The sequence below is a fragment of the Halichoerus grypus genome, chromosome X (assembly GCF_964656455.1).
Source record: "Halichoerus grypus chromosome X, mHalGry1.hap1.1, whole genome shotgun sequence".
NCBI classification, from domain to species: Eukaryota; Metazoa; Chordata; class Mammalia; order Carnivora; family Phocidae; genus Halichoerus; species Halichoerus grypus.
Window position 1 is genome coordinate 88,333,008 of NC_135727.1, and position 23,611 is coordinate 88,356,618.

The following is a 23,611-nucleotide window of genomic DNA, read 5'->3' on the forward strand; positions in this document are numbered from 1 at the left end:
AGGACACCTGGAGTGTCATAGCAAGGTCATGGGGAGGCAGGGGAGAGTAAGGAAGGGCTTAGGATTTTGTTTTTATTGGGGTGTAGGTGGGGTCCTTGGGTTTTGAAGGCTCACTCGTTATTGATGAATTTAAAACAAAATAGCAGGAATTTAAAGTGTGGGAAGAGAAAAAACAAGAGGCCCAAATGATTTTTAAAACCAAAGAGTCTGGGGTGGTGTGGGGGCAGCCTGGCTCTTTATCTAGACTTGTGGCTGGTACTGTATTTATTCAAGATAGCCATCTTGAAGTGGATGCCCCTGTGAAGTAGATGCCTTGGCAATCAAACCTTAAGTCAAGGCACTTGCATTACAAAAAGAAAAGCCAACTGTCAGAGCTTACACTACAGAACTAAATACACACACAGATGAGTACACATAAAACTTGGGAAATTTGAATAAGATTGGTGAATTTTATCAATAAAAATATCCTAGTTGTCATATTACAGTTTTGCAAAATACTACCATTGGGGGAAACTGGGTAAAGGGTACAAGGGATCTTTCCATATTATATATTACATCTGTATGTATATCTACATTTATCTCAATAAAAATTCAATAATAAATCTGTCATGATATGCCTAGGCATTGTTCTAAATACCATGCTCCACTAAAAGGAACCAGAGCTCTTTGTAGAAATGTGTGATTCCAGGGCTGGGAGTGTAAAAATCTAAGAAGAGCTTGGGACATCTGGTTGTTCCAGAAAACAAGGAAGTGGTCAAAGAATAATGGAGATATACAAAAGGACACAGGATCCAGTTTGAAAAGGCTCCTGTGGGCCAAAGTTGGGATACTTTGCACTTAAAAAAATTAGTTCACTATAAATTATTGAATTCAAGATTACTATTGCTCCTACTCTTTACTCTGCAAACTGATAATTAAAGGTAAAGAATTAAGTATATACCCTGCCTTTCAGGGAGAAACAGTAGTCCATCTACACTTGATTAGAGAAAGTTCATGTTTATGGGTGAAAGTCAGCTAATAAAAGTAGAAGGAAAATTAAAATGAGAAAATCACCATTTTGGGGCACCTGGATGGTTCAGTTGGTTAAGCGTCTGCCTTCGGCTCTGGTCATGGTCTCAGGGTCCTGGGATCGGACCCCACGTCAGTCTCCCTGCTCAGTGGGGAGCCTGCTTCTCCCTCTCCTTCTGCTACTCTCCCCCCGACTCAAATAAATAAATAAAATCTTTTTTAAAAATCACCATTTTGTAATCAAACAACAATCAAACAATTGAAATAATTGGTTCAATTAGAGGTTATCAATGGATTCTTAAACCATTAGGCAAAAGTTGGAAAGGAACAAGATATTCACAGTGTCAAAATAACACCCCTCAGATTACTTGCTTATTGCAAAAGGAAAACTCTACATCCACAATGGAGAAGTCTGGCAATGATTATCTTAATGAAGATAGAGCATTTAGTATCATTACTAATGGAATAACTTGACATCATGAACCTCTGATGTGATGCGATATGAAGTATACAACATCTGCCAAAACAACATACTTGCCAAAATGTGTAACTTGAATCTAATTAAGCCTTTAGACCTGATTTTTAGCTGTAGAGGAAAAATATTGGGTAGAAGATCAATCTAAAGGACACTACAAGGAAAGAATCAGGCAAAATCAGCAATTGACTGGCCTGGTTGATTATTGTTTTTTTTAACTTCAAGTTTTTATTTAAATCCCAGTTAGTTAACATACAGTGTAATATTAGTTTCAGGAGTAGAATTTAATGATTCATCACTTACATACAATTCCCAGTGCTCATCAAAAGTGCCCTCCTTAATACCCATCATCCATTTAACCCCCCCCCCCACCTCCCCTCTAGTAGCCTTCAGTTTGTTTTCTATAGTTAAGAGTCTGTTTTCTGGTTTGCCTTTCTTTCTCTTCCCCCTATGTTTATCTGCTTTGTTTCTTAAATTCCACATATGAGTCAAATCATACAGTATTTGTCTTTCTCTGACTGACTTATTTTGCTTAGCATAATACTCTCTAGCTCCCTCCACATTGTTGCAAATGGTAAGATTTCATTCTTTTTTATGGTTGAGTAATATTCCGTTGTATATATATACCAAATCTTCTTTATCCATTCATCAATTGTTGGACAGTTGGGCTCTTTCCATAATTTGGCTATTGTTGATAATGCTGCTATAAATATTGGGGGTGCATGTATCCCTTCAAATGGGTATTTTTTTTATCCTTTGGGTAAATACCTAGTAGTGCAATTGCTGGGTCATAGGGTAGTTCTATTTTTAACTTTTGGAGGAATCTCCACACTGTTTTCCAGAATGGCTGCACCAGCTTGCATTCCCACCAACAGTTCCCCTTTTTCCACATCCTTGCCAACATCTGTTGTTTCCTGTGTTGTTAATTTTAGCCATTCTGACAGGTGTGAGGTGGTATCTCATCATGGTTTTGATTTGTATTTTCCTGATGATGAGTGATGTTGAGCATCTTTCATGCGTCTCTTAGCCATCTGTACATTTTCTTTGGGAAAATGTCTATTCATATCTTCTATCCATTTCCTTTTTTAAAAAGATTTATTTATTTCTTTGAGAGAGATAGAGAGAGCATGAGGGAAACAAGCCAACTCCCTGCAGAGCTCGATCCCAAGATCCTGAGATCATGACCTCAGCCAAAATCAAGAGTCTGATGCTTAACGGACTGAGCCACCCAGGTGCCCCATCTTCTGCCCATTTCTTAACTGGATTACTTGTTTTTTGGGTGTTGAGTTTGATAAGTTCCTTATGTATTTTGGATACTAAACCTTTATGGGATATGTCATTTGCAAATATCTTCTCCCATTCTGAAGGTTGACTTTAATTTTTGTTAATTGTTTCCTGCACTGTGTAGAAGCTTTTTACTTGATGAAGTCCCAATAGTTCATTTTTGCTTTTGTTTCCCTTGCCTCCAGAGATGTGTCTAGTAAGAAGTTGCTATGGCATAGATCACAGAAACTAAAAAGAAATAACCAAAGTTAATGTGTGAATTTTCATTAGATCCTGTTGAGGGGGAAAATCTTTTTATAAAACACATTCAGGAAACAATTTAGGAAATTTAAATATATACTGGGAGTTAGATGAAATTGGAAAATTATATTGATTTGTAGATGTGATAATGATACTGTGGCTATACAAGAAATTAGGTCTTGTTAGCCTTAAAAATAAAGCTGCCAGTAATTTTACCAGCAAAAATGGGTTTATGTGGAAATAGCAGAGAATTGCAATCCAGGACAAGCAAGCTATGGCAAAACCATAGGCAAGTCCAACAAACAAAGGAGAGGAACGTTATTTTATGGGGAAGAAGGAGGAATTTGGGAGATGTTGTTTTGAACAAAAGTCCATTGGAGAAAAGAAAGAGTTCAGGGTGATGACCATTTCTCATTGGCTGAGTTGCAGGGGTAGTGGATTTCTTGTAGTAGATGCAATATACATCTTTCCCTGTTAAGACAGGCCTATAATTGATCATTCTTTCCTGTTGAGATTCTTCTGTTAGGGGTCTGTAATTGACAATTCTTCCTGTAGTTTCCCTACCAGCCTCCCCTTCTAGCATCCCCAGTCCACTTTAGTGAGATTTTCCTTTATTTATTGTCACAGTCTCTATTCCTAGGACATGAGTGCTGAAATATTGAGAGATTAAGTGGCATTGATGTATCTTACTTAAAAATATTTTTCAAAAAGTATATACACATACACATGCATATATATAACAAAATGTTAAGAATTATTAAATCTGTGCGTGGATCTCTGCTTGCACCCAGTGTGTGTAGATGTCACTACTTAATTCAGAAAGCACATTTTGGAAGATTCCTGTTTTCCCAGGTACTGATTATACTGCAAAAAGGAGGATCCATGCTCATTTTGTGGGGTCTCTCCTCTGGCCATGCACAATGATCACATCAATTTCCAAAGAACAAAGTTTCAGCTTCATATTTATGATTCTCATAGCTGTTAATTTTTCTCAGTATAGATGGACAAATTAATGCATTGTTTCTTCTTTTACCTCGTATTCCTTGAAGACAAATTTACACAAGTAACCTTCTTGTCCTGTATTTAAGTTAACACCCAGTTTCTCTCTTTGGGTCCACTGGTGTGTTGTAACATAGTATTGTGGGTCGTCATTTTTATTAGCCCGACTATAGTACAATTACACACTACACATTTTGTGTATGTTTCAGTTTGTCTCTTCTACACTAGATGAACACTGCTTATTTTAAACTGTTCCGTCTGCTGCTGCACGCAAGCTAGATAAAAGGTCTGCAGCATTTTCAGTGTTTCAATATTCTAAGGGTAGGCTTCTAATTTGAATGAACAATAGAAAATATTTAGAAGGGACAGCTGATAGGCTTAGCCAGAATTTCAGGCCAGTAAAGGCTGTTTTGATAGGGTCAAGGGGTCTCTACATCACATTCAACAAGTGGCCAATCGGGCTGACGCAATGAGGCTGCTCAGCAACTTACTAGGAAACCAGGGGCGGTGGGCACGCGCTGGGAAGGCTGCAGGCGCCATGGGCAGGGTGAGGTACGGCGCCGGCACCCAGCCGCGGGGGCGGAAGCGGCCCGGGGATCCCGCCGCCGCCTGCGCAGCCATCGCGGTGATGGGCGCGCGGCGCCCCCCTTTCCAAGTCCGCGTGGGGAGCCACGCGGCGGGAAGGAAGCCCGCGGCGGCCAGGCGGGATCCCGCAAGGTTGCGGCGGAAGCGCTGGTGGCGGCGGGCCCGGGAGGCAGGATCCAAAGGGCCGCTGCGATCCCCGAAGCCGCCGGCGCCCGCCGTGTCCCCCGGCGAGATGGACCTGGGCGCGCAGCGGGAGCGCTGGGAGACGTTCAGGAAGCGGCGGGGCCTCAGCTGCGAGGGCGCCGCCAAGTTCCTGCTGGACACCTTCGAGTACCCAGGCCTGGTGTATCACACCGGAGGCTGCCACTGCGGCGCGGTCCGCTTCGCCGTCTGGGCCCCCGCAGACCTGCGCGTGGTGGATTGCAGCTGCAGGCTGTGCAGGAAGAAGCAGCACCGACACTTCCTGGTCCCCGCCTCGCGCTTCACTCTCCTGCTGGGCGCCGAGAGCATCGTCACCTATCGATCCCACGCGCACCCGGCGCTGCACAGCTTCTGCAGCAGGTGCGGGGTGCAGAGTTTCCACGCCTCTGGCTCTGACCCCGGCGTGTATGGCGTCGCCCCGCACTGCCTGGACGCCGGCACGGTGCGCAGTGTGGTCATCGAGGAGGTCGACGGGGGCGACTGGGGGGAGGAGGCCGTGAAGGAGCCCAAGGCCATCCAGAACGCGTCCCCCGAGTGAGCCCCTGCCTCTCCTCCCGAAGAGGAGCGGTGACTGGGGCCGCAACACGGCTGAAACATGCCCGGTTCCCCCCTCTACCCCCCCCGCCCCGAGGAGCCACCTCAGTGCTTGTGAAGGGATTGCTGTATGAAAGAGGTCGGTTTCTGGACTGGTGAACCCGTGATGTCTCTCCAGCCCTCCACCCCTTCCCTTTCAGTGTTTTGCGACGGACTTGGACTTGCTTATGATCAAAAAACTGAGCACACGTTTGTCTGTCCACAGCCCTAATCTTCCAATCCAATAAACAAGTAGCGTCTCTACTTTTTCAAGTCGCCTTGTGTAACACTCCCTTGTATTCTTTATTCTTCATAGAGTTCTCATAGGTCATTTTCAGATCATTCATACGTACTGTACCGTTATGGTGCTATTGTGAACAAGATTGTTTTTAACGGCCGCACCTGGTATGTAGGACCACTCACTATATCCAAACACTTCTGTGAACATTTATTAGGACGTTTCCTATTGATTATCTGTGTGCGTGTGTGTGTTTCAGGTAAGCACTCACGTTTTCGCTACTTAGAGATAAGCATTGATTTCAGCCACATTGCTTATTTAATGTGTTTTTATATAGTATGTTTAAGGCTCATTAGTGTGACATACCTCATTGCACTTACGTTTTCAAATGATGCTGCCATTTTGCTTGGTTTTGTTTTAGAAACTGCCTGTGGGTAGGGTGATGGGGAGACAGAAGAATGAGAAAGATGTCTGTGCACTGTATGTACGCCTTCTTTGATGTTTTGAAATTCCTATCTTGAACATGTGTTAAGTATTCAGATAAAAGGTGTTCCAGAAATAAATACTTACTAACTAGAAAACTATGTATTTCTATGTTGTACATTATAAATCAGCATCAATTTATATGTAATTTCTTCATACCTGAGAATTTTATCAAACAATAGGTGTCTTTTCCTATCAAATGATATGTATAAAGACCATCATTTAATAGCTTCGTAGAATTAAAAAATGTGGATCTTCCATAACTTATTAACCAACCTCTTCTCATGGATAGTTGCCTTTTTTCCCAGCTTTTCACTATAATAGTAATATTTTGAAGGAGAAAAGTATGAATAAATACTCTCAGTGTTCTCTCCCTTGGATAAAAGGGCCTGGAACTCTTTCCATCTCTTTTTCTTGCTGTCTCTCTTCTGTACATATATTTCATTAGATGTGCATACAATATACATTGAATTAACTTGACATATCTATCAACAACTTAAAAATGAACTAAATAGGTATGTGTTTCCATGTATTGCAAATAACATGACAGCCATCACACAGAAAAGCTATCATCCTTCAATCCTTACCTCTCATTTTCCATCATCCCCCCCAACCCCAGCCTAGAGGAAGGAAATTTATGACTTGGTTTCCCTAACATGACCCTCTACTCCTCAAGCTTCCTCCTTTATTATTTGGAATAGTTTGGCCTATCCCTTTACTGCCTAGAGGTTGGGTTGAGGTAGAAAAGGGAGAGAGAGGTGGAGAGAACATGAACATGCACATATGCCCGTAGGAGATTCAGTCATCCTGGTGGTCAGAAAGGACCAAATTACACCTAGAGTTACACCTATGTGACATTCCATGGTCTATTGCATGGATGGGATCCAGAGAGGAAAAACAAATGGCTCAAGACTTCATGATTCTACCATGTCAGTGTTTCTGTACCAATAAATGTGTGTATGTATAATTTCTCTGTTCCTGAGTGACTTTTCTTTCAAAGTGAATATTGATGTTTCTTCTTCTCTGTGCCATGTGCAAATCATTCATGAATTCATTTTATTAAAAACTCACATTCAAGAGTTTCAGAGAGCATTGTTAACCTGCATACCATTTACGGGTCCTAGGCTGCTTTCCACGTGTGAGAATGCAGGTAGGGGACAGTTGTGTGGTGAAAAGGGATGGGAGACAGTGCTAGAACCTGAGGATGGACAAGCGGTTGGGAAAGGGAATGATCTCCCAGATATCTGAGGATGGAGATTTGGAGAGAAAGAGAAGCAATAAGCAGCTCAGAACCAATGAGGAATGCTGGGGAAAGGACAGAGGGGTTTAAGAGTCTTTGGGGGTTTTGGCACAGGTTGTGTGAAGTCAGGGTTTTTTTCCCCTTCTGCATTAGCTTTTTTCCTGTTGCACAAAAAACATCATTTAAAAACTACATAGTAAAGGTTTGTCCATGCACCATTAAAGTCATCATGGACACTGATCGTGAGTGGTCTGTGTGCCATCCTTTAGGCATCTCTTATTTCAAAGAAAGTGCAAGGACTTGGCTTGTGGGTCTGGGCTGAAATGCCAACTCTTCTACCTACTACTGTAGGCATAAAATCTGTAAAACCCACACTCTCCCTCACTGTGAGGACTAAATGAAGTCATACATAAAGTCTTCTGGCACAGTGACTGATAACGCACCAAGAATTTGCTGTGGTTATTGCTCTTATTAGATCAGGACATTGATAAACAGAATCAATGGTCATAATTGTATTCAGCTCTAGGATTAAGACACCTCCATGTGCATTCTCTCAGGTGCCATTTTTTTTTGAGCCACTTAAAGTGAGAGTCAGAGCAGTCCAGTGATGGGGTAAAAAAGGAGTAGTAAGCCATAAGTCTACAGGATGCTAAATGCTCCATCCCCTTTTAATGGCTTCGTCAAACAATATCCACTGTTTCCTCTCTGTCCTCATAGACATGTTCCTGTCCTCATCCATCCAAGCTGTTAAGAGGGGAATCACCCTAGACGGAACCTCATCCTACCCCACCTCATACCTTATTTTCTCTCCAGCTTTACCCCCTTTTTATCCCTACTGGGTGTCCAGCACTGCTCTCCATGCTAGGATAGAGCAATGAACAAAATGCAGTGCCTAGGCCCCTATCATTTCTGTCTGGTGGATGAGAGAGACAACCATGAGCTTACCACAGAGTGTGGCCAGGACAAGAACAGGGTGCTGGGGGAGCACAGAAAAAAAGCCCCTACTCTTGAATCAGTTAATAAACTTCTCTGGGCTTCAGTTTCAGGGTCCTCATCTCTAAAATTATTACAATAATAATATTCCTTTCCTAATCTTGTCCTCTCTCCAGGGTGAGATATAAAGGAACCTAAAGAGACCAACTATATTCCAGGAGAAACCACGAACTCTGTGCCGTTAGTCACATATCAGGTTGGAGGCAAAGCATTCTAAGACCCCTGGGAATCTAGTCTATTCTGGGGAATGGGGGCAAGATTGGTGCCATTTCCATCTTTTCTTTAGGTCTTCACATCTACCAAAAGGGCTTCTTTTATTTATAATGTATTCTTAAAATTATAGATTGTAAGTAACTAAATTTAGTGCTCACGGGTCATGCTCTAAAAGGGGTACCAGCAGTGGAATATCACCCTCCGGTGGACATTGTAAGTAATGTCACATTATTGGATGGTTTTATTGTTTAACACTTGAGAAATTCAAAGGGGATGGGTGATGCTTTCTTCCCCAGAGTCTCTGGGAAAGAAGCCCAGTAGTTGGGATGCTTTTCTCTACAATAAGTGTTCAGGAATTACAACCAACAAGAACAGTTTCAAGTAGAAAAAGAAGACTTGTCTCTTTCGGTGGGCCTCTTTTCATGAAGGAGATCTTTCATAAAATCATTGCCCCCGGATACTATTTCCAGTTTCCCTTTTCTCACTGAATGAAATCTTGCACTAGTTAGTATATACTATTAAGAAAAGAACCTCTATCAGTAAATTTCAAGTCTTTAGTCATGTCTGTTCATCCAGCTTTATCGGTGACATATGAATAGGAAATTGATGTGGACGCATTATTTCTGCTTTTTATCCTTATCCTATGAACTGAGACTTCCAGCTATCATAGTGCATTCCCTTACATTAGTATGCCAAATCCTGAAGTAGGCTCTGGGATACCTACCTGGTCTCAGTCTTTGTGGAGCTCACAGAATGTTGAAGGAGACAGACAACAAAACAAGAAACTTCAAAAAACTGTAGTAGGTTCTCACAGTGATGGGGGAATTCAAGATGTTCTGATAATACATATCCAGATGAGGGCAAGCCATAGCGTTTCAAAGGAGGAGAATTTCCATATGAGACATAACAAATAAATAGGGGTTGGTCAGGTGGAAAGGGAACTAGAATTTCCCAGAGAAAAGGAATAATATATATGAGGTCTTGGAAGTCAGAGAGAGTATGATGCACATAAGGAACAGACTTCTATTCTGACCTCTTTATCAAATCATAAATTGTATTTGCTTGTTGTTTTCTGTAAGCATTTTGAGGGTAAGGATCCTATCCAATTCTTTATGAACCCCAAGTGCTTAGTACAGTATCTGACATATCAATATTCAATAAATAATCTATGTATGTATAAACTAAGAGCACCCACTATGTGCCAGGCACTGAAAAAGAGCTACTACTGTATTTTGATAAAATTCAGGCTTATTTAGAAAGTATATAAATTAAAACAGCTATTTCTTGCCAATGGTAAAAAAAATTTCAGAAAAATGTATGTATCATTTGAGTAACAAGGAGTGGGGAAACAACTAACCAATGTTTTGCTTTTGTTTTTGTTTTTACACAGAAAGTCCATTTTTTAAATTTTATTATGTTATGTTAATAACCATACATTACATCATTAGTTGTTTTTTTTTAGCTTTGAGCAACCAATTTATTCAAAAAACCAAAAACTAATAACACAAGAGTTATTTTTTTACCATCCATTCCAGAAATTCCTATAGGAACCTCTGCTTTTGCTTGGATGATCTTTAGCCCAGTGCCCTAGAATCATCTGGGGCGATTGATAAAAACCAGGATCTCCAGGTCCCATACAAAGGATTCTGATTCAGCAGGTCTGGAGTAGGGTTCAGGAATTTGCCTTTTTACTGAGTTCCTCAAACAATCTTTTTATTATTATTATTATTATATTATGTTAATCACCATACGTTACATCATTAGTTTTTGATGTAGTGTTCCATGATTCATTGTTTGTGTATAACACCCAGTGCTCCATTCAGTACGTGTCCTCTTTAATACCCATCACCAGGCTAACCCATTCCCCCACCCCCGTCCCCTCTAGAACCCTCAGTTTGTTTCTCAGAGTCCATAGTCTCTCATGGTTCGTCTCCCCCTCCGATTTCCCCCCTTCATTTTTCCCTTCCTGCTATCTTCTTTTTTTTTTTTTAACATATTTATTTCTGATTTCAAAAACAACAAATATATAGTGTAAGAAAAAACAGAAAAGTATAAAATTGCAAAGAAAAAAATTATTATCCTATTACCACAAAACAGCCAAGTATAAACATCTCCATATACTTTCTTAAAGAAAAAAAAAAAGCTTCGGGGCGCCTGGGTGGCTCAGTCAGTTAAGCGGCCAACTCTTGATTTTGGCTCAGGTCTCAGGGTCCTGGGATCGAGTTCTGCATCTGGCTCCAGGCTCAGTTAATATCAGGTATTAACTTGATAATGCGTCCACAGAGGATTCTTTCTCCCTCTGCCCCTCCCCTTGCTCACTCTCTCTCTCAAATAAATTCAAAAATAAAATAAAATTTCTTCTTTAAAAAAAGCTTTATTAAGGGATAATTGATAGACAAAACCTGCACATATTTAATGTATACAATTTGGACATATGCACACAACCATAAAACCTTGACCACAATCAAGGTAATAGATATATTCATTACTTCCAAAAGTTTCCTTGTTGCATACTTTCTTTTTTAAAATTTTTTATTTGAGTATAGTTGACACACAATGTCACATTAGTTTCAGGTGTACAACATAGTGATTTAACAGGTTTATATATTATGCTATGCTCACCACAATGCTATTACAGTATCACTGACTATATTCCTTATGCTGTGCCTTTTATTTCTGTGACTTATTCATTCCATAACTGGAAGCCTATATCTCCCACTCCCCTGCACCCATTTTGCCCATCCCCCACCCCCCTCCTCTGGCAACCATCAGTTTGTTCTCTGTATTTATAGGTCTGATTCTGCTTTTTGTTTGTTTATTCATTTGGTTTTTTTAGATTCGATATATAAGTGAAATCATGAGAGACTATGGACTCTGAGAAACAAACTGAGGGTTCTAGAGGGGAGGGGGTGGGGGGATGGGTTAGCCTGGTGATGGGTATTAAAGAGGGCATGTACTGCATGGAGCACTGGGTGTTATACGCAAACAATGAATCATGGAAGACTACATCAAAAACTAATGATGTAATGTATGGTGATTAACATAACATAATAAAAAATAAAAAAATTTTTAAAAATTAAAAAAAAGTGAAATCATATGATATTTGTCTTTCTCTTTCTGACTTATTTCACTTGGCATAATACCTTCTAGGTCCATCCATGTTGTTACAAATGGCACAACCTCATCCTTTTTATGGCTGTGTAATATTCCATTGTATATGTACATGACATCTCCCTTATCCATTTGTCTCTTGATGGACACTTAGGTTGCTTCCATATCTAGTCTATTGTAAATAGTGCTGCAATAAACATAGTGGTGCATATATCTCTTTGAATTAGTGTTTCTGTTTTATTGTGTTTTCTAATAACCACTAGTGGAATTATTGGATTATATGGTATTTCTATTTTTAATTTTTTGAGGAACCTCTATACTGTTTTCTTTTTTTTTTTTTTAAAGATTTATTTATTTGACAGAGAGAGATAGCGAGAGAAGGAACACAAGCAGGGGGAGTGGGAGAGGGAGAAGCAGGCTTCCCGCTGAGCAGGGAGCCCGATATGGGGCTCGATCCCAGGACCCTGGGATCATGACCTGAGCCGAAGGCAGACGCTTAACGACTGAGCCACCCAGGCGCCCCGAGGAACCTCTATACTGTTTTCCACAGTGGCTTTACCAATTTACATTTCCACCAACAGTGTATGAGAGTTCCTTTTTCTCCACATCCTCACAAACACTTCTTATTTCTTGCCTTTTTGATTTTAGCCATTCTGACAGGTATAAGTTAATATCCCATTGTGGTTTTCATTTGCATTTCTCTGATGAACTAACCAGTGTTTTTGAGAATTCTTGAACATTTACTGTACATGCTATTATGTCCATGCATTAACCTGTTTAAACATGAATAAATAAAATCCATTAAATTTATCATATTTATATGCTTGAATATCTATGTGTGTGCATTTGTATACATGTATATTCTTGGATGTGCATAAAATATGAATTAAAGTTTGTAAATAAACAAATCCAAAGTAAACAATATATATTTTCACACATGTGTACTCATAGAAATGGCTTAACCATCTCCCCTCATCACCTCTACCTCCCTGTTCCTTTTGTCCTCCACTCCTATACCTTGCTTCAAGGTCTTATGACCCATTTTATCTAACCAGCTCTTCAGATGTCACCTGCACTGCTCTGGAACCACTAGTCAGCACTGGGAGGCCAGGTCATTTGATGTGTGTGTGGGGAGTGGGGAGTTGAGGTATTAACTTGATATATACTGACAAATACTTAACATGTTTTTCTAAGTATAATTCTGGCATGAATTTTGGTTTTTAACTTGTTTAAGTTAATGAGTAAGACAAAACTCAGATATAGGTAAAGACCTATATCAGAATATCACTAATTCATCAGTGACTTCAGGATTCTCTTTGTTGAGTTGGACAATAGCTATCAAATACTAAAAGAGTAGTTCTTCAATTTTGTGTCCTATTCACACTGCAATGGCCACAGACACAAAATACATTTCAGCTTAATCTGCATTATTAATATATTTTACTTCACTTTCTTAATTTTAGACAATCAACATAACCATAAATTGAACCCTGATTTCCTGATCTCCACTGTGTGGTGTAAATACCCACACCATGGCCTATTTCAAGTTACCAATGTGAAGTCATTGAATACATACCTAAGAAGAGATGTGCAGACAAATTACATATAATTTCACTCCTATGTGGAAATTAAGAAACAAAACAAATGAAGAAACAAAGAAAAAAGAGACAAACAAAAAACAGATTCTTAAATAGAGAGAATAAACTGCTGGTTGCCAGAGGTTAAGTGGTTGGGGGGAAGGGTGAAATAGATAAATGGCATCAAGAGTACTTATCATGATGAGCGCTAAGAAATGTATGGAATTGTTAAATCATTATATTGTACCTGAAACTAATATAACACTGTATGTTAACTATACTTCAATTAAAAAAAAAGAGATGTGCAGTTGTATACCATTATATAACATTTCCACAACACACATACGAAACACAAAAATAACTTCAAGAACATATACACAATAGTAAAATGTAATAAAATAATTAGGAAAATAAATTTTGAGTATTTTTTTCTTTTTTAATATAATTAAATTTATTGTAAGTTCATATAATTTAATTTTCAATCATCACCTGTAACAAGTTGGTATGTACCACTGGTCTTGAGCCCCTTCTCTCCACAGATTCATGTAACTTTGAGGCAGACCCTAACCAATGCATCACAAGAGAACTCCATCTTCTACACTCCTCGTCCAGCTGAACTCCAGGACTAAAACTAGGACCGTATTTCCCTAAAAGTACCTTTCTTTTAAACCTCAAGGCCCTTAATCTAAACTTAAAGTCTTTAGTCTCCAGAAATCACTGGCTCTAGGCAGTCACCATCATCTTTGGATTTGTTAGACCTATGCAGAAACTTCACTATGCTCAATGCTTTGTTCTTATGGTCTTAACGCTGGTCTTTCCTGGGGCAATCCTTCACTTTGTGGTAAAAGAATATTAAAAGAACTCTTAGTAACATTCTTTTTCTTAAATTTTATCTTAACTCCAGTGTAGTTAACATGAAGTTTTATATTAGTTTCAGGTGTACAATAGAGTGATTCAATAATTGCATACATCACACAGTGCTCATCATGACAAGTGCACTCCTAATCCCCATCACCTATTTCACCCATCCCCCCACCCCTCCCCTTTGGTAACCATCTGTTTGTTCTCCACAAGTTAAGAATCTGTTTCTTGATTTGTCTCTCTCATTTTTTTCTTTTGCTCATTTGCTTTGTTTCTTAAACTCCACATATGAGTAAAATCATAGGGTATTTGTCCTTCTCTGACTTATTTCACTTAGCGTTATACTCTCTAGCTTGATCCATTTCCATGCATGTGGCAAGATTTCATTCTTTTTATGGCTGAATATTTCATTTTATATACACACCACTTCTTTATTCCTTCATCTATTGATGGACACTTGGGCTGCTTTCATACTTTGACTATTGTAAATAATGCTGCAGTAAACATAGTGGTGCATATATCCTTTCAAATTAGTGTTTTTGTATTCTTTGGGTAAATACCCTGTAGTGTGATTACTAGATCATATGGTAGGTCAATTTTTAAATTCTTGAGGAACCCCCATACTGTTTTCCACAGTGGCTGCACCAGTTTCCATTCCCACCAACAGTGCACAGGGGTTCCTTTTTCTCCACATCCTTGCTAACACTTGTTTTTTCTTGTGTTAATTATTTTAGCCATTCTGACATGTATGGAGTCATATCTCATTGTAGTTTTGATTTGCACTTCCCTGATGATGAGTGATGTTGAGCATCTTTTCATGTGTCTGTTAGCTATCCATATGTCTTCTTTGGAGAATGGTCTGTTCATGTCTTCTGCCCATTTTTTAAAGATTTTATTTTTTATTAAGCAATCTTTACACCCAACATGGGACTTGAACTCACAACCCCAAGATCAAGAGTAACACCCTCTTCCAATTGAGCCAGCCAGGTGACCCTGTCTGCTGTCCATTTTTAAATTGGATTATTTGTTTATTGGGTGTTCAGTTGTATAAGTTCTTTATATATTTTGGATATTAACCCTTGATCAGATATGTCATTTGTAACTATCTTCCCCCATTTCAGAGGTTGCCTTGCAGTTTTGCTGAATGTTTCTTTTGCTATGCAGAAGCTTATTTTAACGTAGTCCCAATAGTTCATTTTTTGTTTCATTTCCCTGGCCTCAGGAAACATCTAGTAAGAAGTTGCTATGGCCAATGTCAAAGAGGTTACTGTTTGTATTCTCTAGGATTTTGATGGTCTCACATTTAGGTCTTTCATCCATTTTGAATTTATTTTTGTGTATGGTGTAAGAAAGTGGTCCAGTTTCATTCTTTTGCATGTTGCTGTCCAGTTTTCCCAACAGCATTTATTGAAGACACTGTATTTTTTCTATTGGATATTCTTTCTTGCTTTGTTGAAGGTTAGTTGACCATATAGTTGTGGGTCCATTTCTGGGTTTTCTGTTCTGTTCCATTGATTTACGTGTCTATTTTTGTGCCAGTACCATACTCTCTTGATCACTACAGCTTTGTAGTATAACTGAAGTCCAGAAATGTGATGCCTCCAGCTTGGCTTTTCTTTTTCAAGATTGCTTTGGCTGTTGGTGGTCTTTTGTAGTTCCATACAAACTTTAGGATTGTTTGTCCCAGCTCTGTGAAAAGTGCTGGTGGTATTTTGATAAGGATTGCATTAAATGGGTAGATTGCTTTGGGCAGTATAGTCACTTTAACAGTATTTGTTACTCCAATCTATGAGCATGAAATGTTTTTCCATTTCTTTGTGTCATTTTCAATTTCTTTCATAAGTGTTTTATAGTTTTCAGAGTACAGATCTTTTACCTCTTTGGTTAGGTATACTCCTAGGCACCTTATGGTTTTTGGTGCAACTGTAAATGGGATTGATTCCTTGATTTCTCTTTCTGCTGCTTCATTATTGGTGTATAGAAATGCAACTGATATCTGTGCATTGATTTTATATCCTGTGACTTCACTGAATTTGTGTATCAGTTTTAGGAATTTTTTGGTGTAGTCTTTCAGGTTTTCTACATAGAGTATCAGATCATCTGCAAGTAGTGAAATGTTGACTTCTTCCTTGCTGATTTGGATGCCTTTTGTTTCTTTTTAGTATCTGATTGCTGAGTGGTGAGAGTGGACATCCCTGTCTTGCTCCTGAGTATAGAGGAAAAGCTCTCTGTTTTTCAGTATGGAGGTTCCTCAAAAAGTTGAAAATAGAGCTACCATATGATCCAGCAATTGCACTCCTGGGTATTTACCCCAAAGATACAAAAGTAGGGACCCGAAAGGGTACGTGCACCTCGATGTTTATAGCAGCAATGTCCACAATAGCCAAACTGTGGAAAGAGCCAAGATGTCCATCAACAGATGAACAGATAAAGAAGATGTGGTATATATATACAATGGAATATTATGCAGCCATCAAAAGGAATGAGATCTTGCCATTTGCAACGACGTGGATGGAACTGGAGGGTATTATGCTGAGCGAAATAAGTCAAACAGAGAAAGACATGTATCATATGACCTCACTGATATGAGGAATTCTTAATCTCAGGAAACAAACTGAGGGTTGCTGGAGTGGTTGGGGGGGTGGGAGGGATGGGGTGACTGGGTGATGGACACTGGGGAGGGTATGTGCTCTGGTAAGTGCTGTGAATTGTGCAAGACTGTTGAATCTCAGATCTGTACCTCTGAAACAAATAATGCAATATATGTTAAGAAAGAAAAAAAGAAGAAGAAGAATGTAGCAGGAGGGGAAGAACGAAGGGGGGGAAATCGGAGGGGGAGAAGAACCATGAGAGACGATGGACTCTGAAAAACAAACTGAGGGTTCTAGAGGGGAGGGGGGTGGGAGGATGGGTTAGCCTGGTGATGGGTATTGAGGAGGGCACGTTCTGCATGGAGCACTGGGTGTTATGCACAAACAATGAATCATGGAACACTATATCTAAAACTAATGATGTAATGTATGGGGATTAACATAACAATAAAAAAAATTTAAAAAAAAAAGCTCTCTGTTTTTGTCCATTGAAGATGATATTAGCTGTGGGTTTTTTGTATATGGCCTTTATGATGTTGAAGTATGTTTCCTCTATCGCTACTTTGTTGAGGCTTTTTATCAAGAATATATGCTTTACTTTGTCAAATGCATTTTCTGCATCTTTTGAGAGGATCATATGGTTCTTATCCTTTCCTTTATTAATGTGGGGTATCACGTTGATTGATTTGCAAATACAGAACTACCCCTGCAACCCAGCAATAAATCCCACTTGATTGTGGTGGATGATTCTTTTAATGTACTGTTGGATTTGATTTGCTAGTATTTTGTTGAGAATTTTTGCATCGATGTTCATCAGGGATATTGGCTTGTAGTTCTCTTTTTCATCGAGGTCTTTGTCTGGTTTTGGAATCAGGGTAATGCTGGCATTGTGGAATGAGTATGGAATTTCCCTTCCATTTCTATTTTTTGGAACAGTTTGAGAAAAATAGGTCTTAACTCTTCTTTAAATGTTTGATAGAATTCACCTGTGAAGTCAACTGGTCCTGGACTTTTGTTTGTTGGGAGATTTTTGATTACTGATTCAATTTCTTTGCTGGAGATCAGTCTATTCAAGTTTTTTTTTTTTTAATTTCTTCCTGTTTCAGTTTTGGTAGTTTATGTGTTTCTAGGAATTTATCTATTTCTTCCAGATTGCCCAGTTTGTTCACATATAGTTTTTCATAATATTCTCTTAAAATTATTTGTATTTTTGTAGTGTTGGATGTAATTTCTCCCCTCTCATTCATGATTTTATTTATTTGCATCCTTTCTCTTTTCTTTTCTTTTTGATGAGTCTGGCTAGGGGTTTATCAATTCTATTTTTTTTTTAAAGAACAAGCTCCTGGTCTCATTGATCTATTCTACTGGATTTTTTTGTTCATTTGTTTCTGTATCATTTTTCTGCTCTTTATTATTTCCCTTATTTTTTCTGGCTTTAGGCTTCATTTGTTGTTCCTTTTCTAGCCCCTTTAGGTGTAAGGTTAGGTTGTGTATTTGAGATTTTTCTTGCTTCTCGAGGTAGGCCTGTATTGCTATATATTTCCTTCTTATGACTGCTTTTGCTGCATACCAAATATGTTGGACCATTCTGTTTTCATTTTCATTTGCTCCCATGTATTTTTAAAATTCTTCTTTAATTTCCTAGTTGACTCATTCATTCTTTAATAGGATGTTCTTTTTTTAAGATTTACTTATTTGAGAGAGAGAGAGAGAGTGTGCATGCACAAGCAGGGGGAGGGGCAAAGGGAGAGGGAGAGAGATAAGCAGACTCGCCACTGAGCAGGGAGCCTGATGTGGGGCTCAATCCCAGGACACCAGGACCATGACCTGAGCCAAAGGCAGACCCTTAACTGACTGAGCCACCCAGACACCCCTTTAATAGGATGTTCTTTAACCCCCCTGTATTTGTGGTCTTTCCAAATTTTTTCTTGGGGTTAACTTGAAGTTTCATAGCATTGTGGTCAGATGCATGGTATGATTTCAGTCTTTTTGTACTTGTTAAGGGCTGATTTGTGACCTAGTATGTGATCTATTCTGGAGAACGTTCCACATGCACTTGAAAAGAATGTGTATTCTGCTGTTTTAGGATGAAATGTTCTGAATATATCTGTTAAGTCATCTGGTCCAGTGTGTAATTCAAAGCTATTGTTTCTTTGCTGATTTTCTTCTTAGATGATTTGTGCATTGATGTAAATAGAATGTTAAAGTCCCCTACTATTATTGTATTATTATCAATTAGTTCCTTTTATGTTTGTTATTGTTTTATATATTTGGGTGCTTCCAAGTTGGGGGTATAAATATTTACAATTGTTAGATCTTCTTGTTGGATAGACCCCTTTATTATGATATAGTGCCCTTCTTCATCTCTTGTGAGGGATGGGATGGCTGGGTGATAGACGCTGGGGAGGGTATGTGCTATGGTGAGTGCTGTGAATTGTGTAAGACTGTTGAATCACAGACCTGTACCTCTAAACAAATACATTATATGTTAAAAAAAAAAAAAAAAAGAAGAAGAAGATAGCAGGAAGGGAAGAACGAAGGGGAGGAAATCGGAGGGGGAGACGAACCACAAGAGACTATGGACTCTGAGAAACAAACTGAGGGTTCTAGAGGGGAGGGGTGGGGGGATGGGAAAGCCTGGTGATGGGTATTAAAGAGGGCACGTACTGCATGGAGCACTGGGTGTTAGACGCAAACAATGAATCATGGAACACTACATCAAAAACTAATGACATAATGTATAGTGATTAACATAACATCATAAAAAAAACAGTCTTTGCTTTAAAACCTCGTATGTCTGATATAAGTATTGCTACTCTGGCTTTCTTTTGACATCCATTTGTATGACAAATATTTTTCCATTCCCTCACTTTCAAACTGCAGGTGTCTGTAGGTCTAAAATGAGTGTCTTGTAGGCAGCATGTCAATGGCTCTTGGTTTTTTATCCTTCTGACACCTATGTCTTTTGATTGGAGCATTTAGTCCATTTACATTCAGAGTAATTATTGCTAGATATGAATTTAGTGCCATTTTATCGCTTGTTTTGTTGTTGTTTCTGGAGATTTTCTCTGTTCCCTTCTAGTCTTTTTCCCATTCAAAGAGTTCCCTTTAATATTTCTTGCAGGACTGGTTTAGTGGTCATGAACTCCTTTAGTTTTTGTTTGTCTGGGGAACTATTTCTCCTATTCTGAATGATAGCCTTGCTGGATAGAGTATTCTTGGCTACAGATTTTTCCCATTCAGCACATCGAATATATCATGCCACTCCCTTCTGGCATGCTGCTAACCTTATTTGTCTTCTTTTGTAAGTTAGGGACTTCTTTTGTCTTGCTGCCTTTAATATTTTTCTTTATATTTTGCAAATTTAACTGCAATATGTCTTGCTGTTGGCCTGCTTTGGTTGATTTTGATGGGAGTTCTCTGTGCTTTCTGGATTTGGAAATTTGTTTCCTTCCCCAAATTAGTAAAGTTTTTCAGCTATAATTTCCTCAAATAAACCTTCTGCCCCCTTATCTCACTCTTTGTCTTCTGGGACTCCTATGATATGAATGTTATTGTGTTTCATGGAATCACAAAGTTCCCAAGTCTACTTTTGTGATCCAGGATTTTTCTTTCCTTCTATTGTTCAGCTTTATTTTCCATAATTTTGACTTCTATATCACTTATTCATTTCTCTGCTTCTTCCATCCTTGTGGTTATTGCATCTAGTCAATTTTGAATCTTGGTTATTGCATTTTTCATTTTGGCTTGATTGTTTTTAAGCTTTTATCTCTGCAGTAAGGAACTCCTTGGTATTCTCTATGCTTTTCTCAAGCCCAGCTAGTATCTTTATGATTGATGCTTTAAATTCTGGATCAGGCATATTACTTATATCTGTTTTAATTAGATTCCTGGCTGTGGCCTTTTCTTGTTCTTTCTTTTGGGATGAATTCCTCCACCTTGGCATTTTGTCTAGGTCTCTTCTTCTGTGTGTTAGGAAAGCCTGTTATGTTTCCTGCTCCTGAGAGTAATGGCTTTATTAAGAAGATGTCATACACTGTCCAGGGCCTGACGCATCAGGAAGTGTCTCTGATGGATGCTGCATGCACTCTACTGCTGTGTTATGCCTGCTCTATCCCTAGGGTCAGTCCTCTGCGGGGTTTCTCCTTGCTTGCAGTGGGGAGCGTTTTGACCTTGGCCAGAGTTTGGTGACTCTTAACTGGGTGTGCTCTGATCTGCTTGTTAAAAGAGACCTGATGCTATTTCCACTAGAGCTAAAGCTTTGCACAACTTTATGGTCGGTAGATGTGGTGTGTGCAGGGGTTTGTGCTGGTCTTCAGGGGGAGGGGCCCACTGTACTGGTTCTCAGGCACATTTGCCTGAGAAAATCAGGACCAGCAGAGTGCAGGGTGGTGGAGCTTGGTGTAAGAAATTTAAGCAGCCTGTGTTGGCGCTGTGCTGTTTATTGAAGTTAGTTTATGCTGAGGTGCTGGGGAGGGAAATGGCACCAGCCAGCTCCTTTGCCCCTGGAGAGGGGAGTTTATGCTTGCTGCTGTCAGGGAAGCCCTCCCAGAAGAATGAATAATTTCCCCTCATGCATTATATGTGTTTTTCAGATTGCTGTTTTCCCACTGTGTCTGGGTTGCTTGCCTGCCTGAACCAGTGCACTGCACTTTGGGTTCTATCCCAGCCAGGTTGGCTGAGTTTTAAAACTCCAAACTTAAGGGACCTTGTGTGGCAGGGACCTGCACTCATCTTCTGCAGGAGGGTCTCTCCATGCTGGGACTGATGCAGGTTTAACCCAGAAGGGTGGTCCCACCAGAGTGCAGGAGCATGGGGTTTGGAGCAAAGTGCATTAAAGATCCAATGTCCAGGTTATGCACAGTCAGCAGGTGTCTCTGTGCCTATGCTGAAGGGTGGGGGAGGGGAAATGGCACCTGTCAGCTCCTTGGTCCCCAGAGAGGCAAGGCAATGCCACCTCTCTCAGATGCACTGCAAGAAGGGGCAACCATCTCTCCCAGTGTGTCTCAGGTGATTCACATATTGCACCCTCTGACCCCAGGTTACCTGCTTGCCTTTTCTCTACAGGAGTACTGCGGCACACTCAGGGCTTTATGCCAGCCACTCCATGGACCTCTAAAGCTCCAGTTTTTGAGCCCTCCTGGGTGCAAATATGCAAGAAAATCAGCCCCTCCTGTTTTCCCAGTCAATGGCTTTGGGGAATTGTTTTCCTTGTGTGATCCCTTGTGCACTCTTCTCTCTTCCGCCTCTCACTGTGACCAGGGCTCTCTCCCCTTCACAGCACTTGCTATCCTTTTCTCCCCCAAACCACATTTCCACACCACCTATCTTCCACGATGTGGCCTCCTCTCTCCTTCTAGTTGGGCAATTTGATTTATTAGTCCTCAGATCGATTTCTTGGGTATTCAGAATGATTTGATATTTATCTAGCTGTGTTCAAGGGACAAGGCAAGCCTAGGGTCCTTCTACTACTGTGCCATTTTAACTCCTCTGTATTACATTGATTGACTTGTGAATGTGGAACCACACTTGCATCACAGGAATAAATTCCACTTGATCGTATTGAATGATTTTTTAAATGCATTTTTGGATATGGTTTGCTAATAATTTTTTGAGGATTTTGCATCTATGTTCATCAGAGATATCGGCCTGTAGTTCTCTTTTTTTGTAGTGTCTGTATCTTCTTTTGGTATCAGGGTGATGCTGTCTTCATAGAATGAATTTGGACATTTTCCTTCCTCTTCTATTTTTGGAGTAGTTTGAGAAAAATAGGTATTAACTCTTCTTTAAATGTTTGATAGGATTCATCTGTGAAGATGTGTGGGTCTGGAATTTCGTTTGTTGGGAGTGTTTTGATAACTGATTCAATTGCATCACTGGTAAATGGTCTGTTAAAATTATTCATTTCTTCCTGATCCAGTTTTTGGAGGTTATATGTTTCTAGGAATTTATTCATTTCCTCTAGGTTGTCCATTTTGTTGGCATATAATTTTTCATCACATTCTCTTACAAGCCTTTGCATTTCTGTGGTATTGGTTTTTATTTCTCTTTCATTTCTGATTTTGTTTATTTGAATCCTCTCTCTCTATATATTTTTTGATGAGTCTGCCTAAATGTTTATCAATTTTGTTGATCTTTTCAAAGAACCAGCTCCTGTTTTCATTGATCTGTTCTATTTTTTTTAGTTTCTATATTATTTATTTCTACTCTAATCTTTATTATTTCCTTCCTTCTGCTGGCTTTGGGTTTCATTTGTTCTTCTCTTTCTCACTCCTTTAGATGTAAAGTTAGGTTGCTTATTTGAGATTTTTCTTGCTTCTGGAAGTAGGCCTGTATTGCTATAAACTTCCCTCTTAGAAGCACTTTTGCTGCATCCTAAAAGTTTTGGATTGTTGTGTTTTCATTTTCATTTGTCTTTATGTATTTTTGGATTTCCTCTTTGATTTCTTCGTTGACCCATTCATTGTTTAGTAGCATTTTATTTAACTTTCATGTATTTATGGTCTTTTCAGATTTTTTCTTGTGTTTGGTTTCTAGTTTCATAGCATTGTTGTCAGAAAAGATGCACGTATATACATCTTTCAGAACTCAGTCATTTATTCACCACTTTTAAGATTGTTGACAATTCTGGATGCCACTGTGCTGTTTTTGTCTAATGTTTTCAGTAAAACTGAATGACTTTTAAGATTGTGGCAAAATGCTCAGAACACCCAAAGAGGTTAAGTATGGCTTTTTTTCCTTCTTGAGATGTACTTATATTTCCTGCTTTGGGGGGACAGAGCAATTTGTTTGAATGCTTTCTGAGAGGGAAAAATCATTGCCATTTATAATGTCCTGCTGTCATTCAAAAACTGTCCTGAGGAGGGTCCTTTATTGAAAAAATTGTTCCTGGTAAAAAGAATGCAAATTGGAAGCTTGGAGTTGGCTTCTGAGAAAACA

General features: G+C 39.4%; 2 protein-coding genes across 2 annotated transcripts in view; one reads left to right on the top strand and one right to left on the bottom strand.

Moving 5' to 3' along the window:
- LOC118548679 (centromere protein V-like protein 3) overlaps positions 1-23,611 on the bottom strand; it is a 241,896-nt gene that overhangs the window by 102,606 nt on the left and 115,679 nt on the right. The window lies entirely within an intron of this gene.
- LOC118548680 (centromere protein V-like protein 3) lies at positions 4,339-5,644 on the top strand. The gene has a single exon (XM_036112668.2). The coding sequence runs from the start codon at positions 4,476-4,478 to the stop codon at positions 5,328-5,330; it is 855 nt and encodes a 284-aa protein (XP_035968561.2). The 5' UTR covers positions 4,339-4,475; the 3' UTR covers positions 5,331-5,644.

Excerpts from the sequence above, each read along its gene's own strand:
- LOC118548680 (XM_036112668.2), top strand. The coding sequence starts at position 4,476 with ATGAGGCTGCTCAGCAACTTACTAGGAAACCAGGGGCGGTGGGCACGC.